This window comes from Apaloderma vittatum, unplaced genomic scaffold (genome assembly GCF_000703405.1).
Source record: "Apaloderma vittatum isolate BGI_N311 unplaced genomic scaffold, ASM70340v1 scaffold36968, whole genome shotgun sequence".
NCBI lineage: Eukaryota > Metazoa > Chordata > Aves > Trogoniformes > Trogonidae > Apaloderma > Apaloderma vittatum.
The window spans coordinates 3780-7685 of record NW_009733229.1 but is presented as its reverse complement, the minus strand read 5'-3'; the positions used below and the strand labels follow the sequence as shown (position 1 = coordinate 7685).

Sequence of the window (3906 nt, the reverse complement as noted above, 5' to 3'; positions counted from 1 at the left end):
AGGGTTATTTTCCCATAGGAAGGAAGGTGCTTGTGCCCTGAGGGGTAGCTCAAGGAAGCATTCAACACCAATCTGCCCAACCTCTTGCCTGCCATGGACAAATTTCAGTCCACAGACTCCTAGAGAAAAATCACTCTCTCAGCTGGGGCACGTCATGGCACCAAAATCCCAAACACCCCTCTCACAGCAAAACACCCCAGTATCCCCCTGTGACTGGGAAAGATCCCTCCCACTGTGACTGTCTCTCATCTCCTCATGCGCAGCACAGGGACCACCGCTGCCTCAGGCTGGCTTTGAATCAAGATATTAGGTACCTGTGGTGCCAGGGTACTCTCGACCTCAGCCACGGGCTTCTTGTGGGAGAGCAGAGGAGGTGAAGAGGCAGCAGCTGGGCGCTTCATAGGCGGAGGGACTCTGGCTGGAGGCAGAAGGCAAGGAGGATCAGGCACCGAGAGGAGCGGTGACTCACACCACCCGTGTGGGGGAAAGGGTGGGGAAACATAAATAAAAAAATAATTCATCTAGCCTTGTGACACAGGACGGGACTTGCCGCTGCCGACACTTCAGTGCCTATTTTAGGTTGACGAGACAAACACAATCTAATAATGGGCTGGCTGGGAGGCTGCTGGAGAGTGTGGCTCTGCTGTGGATCCCCCTTCAGTGACCTAGGGACACCAGCCTCCCACTGTGATTTGATTTACTCATCTAATGCTACTTGGCTTCCTCGTAACCAACTCCTGAAGCAATGCTTCAAGCCCAGAGCAGCCTGCGTAGCTGCTGATGTTACTGTTGTGACCTGCCGGGCCCCAGGGCTTCAGGGCTGTCAGCAAGTCTGCAGAGCAGGGCTGGCACTTACACACCAGTCCCCAGCAGGAGTCCTCAGCTGGGAGGCCAGCAGCCCCGGAGAAGCACACACACGTGAAAGAGATTTATGTGACATGGCTAGAGACTGAGGCAGAGAAAACCTGAAGCCCTTGTCTCCACCCAGGAGGGATGCTTTGGAAAAGCTGTCTCAGAGCAGCGCTCAGATCAAGTTGCAGTTGCAAGGACAGATGAGCTGATTTGAGATACTCCACCCTGGCTCCCCTTCCTCTGTTCTCCAGTCGCTTCACACTTACTGCTGTGATAAAAATTAGCTGTGGTAGGCAGGTTGCTTTCTCCCATTTTAGTGGGTTAAAGCAGATTGCAGAGGGGTCTGATGAGCACCAGGGGTGGCGGCTCAACCAGGAATGCAGTGCAGAGGGAGGAGAAACAAGGCGTTCCCCTTTCCGCAGCCTGAGCTGTTAAACCACTCCCCAGTTGTGAAACCTCGCCTTAACTTCAGTCTCTGTTCCAGGCCTTCCTCACCAGCACCAGAAAGATCCAGGAGAGGCAGGTACTACCCGCTCCTCTCCCCTTCCCCCAAAACACACACAGTTCCTGTTTGCCATAGGAAGGAGGGCGCACAAGGTCTCGTTGGGGGCAACTGGAAGCCAGAGGGGTGGGAGGACACTCACCTTGGCTGGGGTTGTTAAAATGGTTGTAATACTGAGACACATAAGTCATGATGCTGAGGCAGTCGGGGACTTTCATGGAGACCATGTCACTGGGATCTAGCAGGGCTGGGATGCCCAGCTCCCGCTCTGCCAATTCAAAGGCCTGCAGGAACAGCACAGAGAGGCATTAAGGAGAGAAAAGTGATGCTTGTCTGAAAAATAACAGAGAAATCAGGTTGGAAGGACCCTGGGGACACCCAGCTCTTCTCAGCCCAGCCACTTCTCTGGACTGAGCCTTGCTAAACACAAGGCTGCAAGTAGCAAGGAGAGACTCCAGCTTAGGGGTCACTGATAGGACTAGAAACCCACTGCATGGCTCTCGAATGGGAAAAGATAGCTGCTAATGGTTGAAAGGGGTTAACTGGTCTAGGAAAGGGCGTGACCAGTATTCAACTGGAGAGCCCTCTAGGAAAGGGCATGACCAGTATTCAGCTGGAGAGCCCTAATCCTGAAAACCCAAACGACCTAGCTTAACTCTCGGGAAGGTGACAGCTAATGTCTCTCCATGGACTATCAGATAGAGCCTGCAGCAATGAGGTCTTTCACTCAACAAAAAACCCCAAGGCTATGGCTATTCTGTCCCAGCCCTAGGGAGTAGGAGGCAGATCCCCATTCCAAACTGCCTGCTTCTACTGTTGCTTCCAGCCGTCCCAAGCAGGAGGGGATCATTGCAGACCAGCCTAGGTCTGACACAACCTTCCTCTCTGCTTACGCCTGGAGTAAAACTAGTTTCCTGCTTCCATTGCCTGCAAGTCTAGAACAGAAGAAGTGAAGATGTTGCACCATTTTAATCTTCACCTGAGATGCTGTCTTGGCAACTATCAGGACAACCATCTTATCTTCTCTTCAGCACAGGCTGGATGCTGATGTTTCAGATTCCCTTATGTTTCCAGAGAATCTCCTCACTGTTACTTACATACACAGATTTTTCTTACACCCTCACTGCCATCACGAAGTCCTCCCACACTACGTGACCTCCATCAAGTCATTCTCATGTCCCTTCCTCCTTCTGTGCACTGTGTAATGGGGACTTACCAAGCGGTTATTCTCATAGACATCATCCTTGGAGAGAGAATCAAAGTCTCTGAAAAGCACAAAAAAACTCACATGAGGTACAGAGGAAAAGTGCCCCAATGCCACCACGCACAGGTTCTCAGGACAGCCAACAATCCAACAACTCAACATATGAGACCCTAGACAAACAAAACCTTGGCAAAGCAGATTTCAGTTTGCAAAGAGACAAAGAGACCAAAGGAAAACTGCAATTAAAAAAAGAAAACAAGTCCCAAATGGGTGGTGATCAGGAAATTAAAATGTTATTCCCATTTTTTGTTACCCGCATCTTCTGCCCTAGTGATTAAAGGCTGCAGAAATGCCCAGGTCATGTTCCGATTAGCACCACACACCGCGGCACTGAAGGGTGCACAACAGCACCCCAAACTTGGCCCTCCAAGGCCACTGGCACAACAACAAGAGAAGGATGAGGAGGCACATCCCTCACCTTCCTGCATCACCCTGAGGCATTTGCAGTCATCCCAGGATTTGGGGTGGCACATAAGGTCTTAAACTGCACTTCTGTCCTTGCTTGCCTCCCAATACTCGCAGTACACAGCAAACTGTCCTCGGCCACAGCCTTTGCAGGGAGGCAGCTTGCTAATGCGAGGCTCTCAGCACACAGAGAGGAACTCTAACAGCTCCCAACCCGGGCATGGTGTGGCATTTCACTTGTTCTCCTGCATCCCTTCGGGGGATCGGATCAACCCAGCAACAGGGATTGACTAGTTGCCTTCATCAGAGAAGAGGGCAGAGGGTCGAAGCTGCCTGCACATTTTAAACAGAGGAGAAATACAGGAAGGGGTTAGTTATGCCTTTTGCACGTGCGTGTGGGTGTAATGTGTAAAAATGGCATCACACCGAACTTATCACAGCCCCTTCCTGCCAAGGATCTCAGCTTTGTTACCAAAAAAACCTCAGGCAGCAGCTCAGTGTGCCCACGAGCCGCATTCACAGAGGAGGGACACAGCCCAGAGAGGCTTAAGGTCAGGCAAAGCCACCCCAATGGCCCAGAAAGAGTTGGCAAAGCTCGGGAGACCGAACCAGAAAGACAATTCAGATTTGAGGGCAGGAGTGTGTCCCCGACCTCCAAGGTGGTGTGCAGGAATTGGACGAGACGGCGAATCCTCAGCCGTGCGCCCATGGAGAGGGGCTGCGGGAGCCTCCCTTCCTCCATCCCCCTTTGGATTTTATGGCCTTTTCCTGCAACACCGAGCCAACCCGCCCCGGCGCCGCATCAGAGGGTAACTGGCCCCTCCTTGAAGAACCTCGCACGCCTTTCCCAAGGCTGCAGAGGAAGTCCGTGATGGGCTCAGGA

General features: G+C 52.2%; 1 protein-coding gene across 1 annotated transcript in view; it reads right to left on the bottom strand.

Annotated features, from left to right (window-relative positions):
* Positions 1 to 2619, bottom strand: part of MICALL1 (MICAL-like 1) — a gene marked incomplete at its 5' end in the record, with an annotated part of 12484 nt that extends 9865 nt beyond the window's left edge. Inside the window, 3 exons of the mRNA XM_009875780.1 lie at positions 348 to 418; positions 1497 to 1638; positions 2571 to 2619. Of these exons, the coding sequence (XP_009874082.1) occupies positions 348 to 418; positions 1497 to 1638; positions 2571 to 2619 (262 nt within the window). The remainder of the gene's footprint in view (positions 1 to 347; positions 419 to 1496; positions 1639 to 2570) is intronic.
* Positions 2620 to 3906: the final 1287 nt, after the last annotated feature.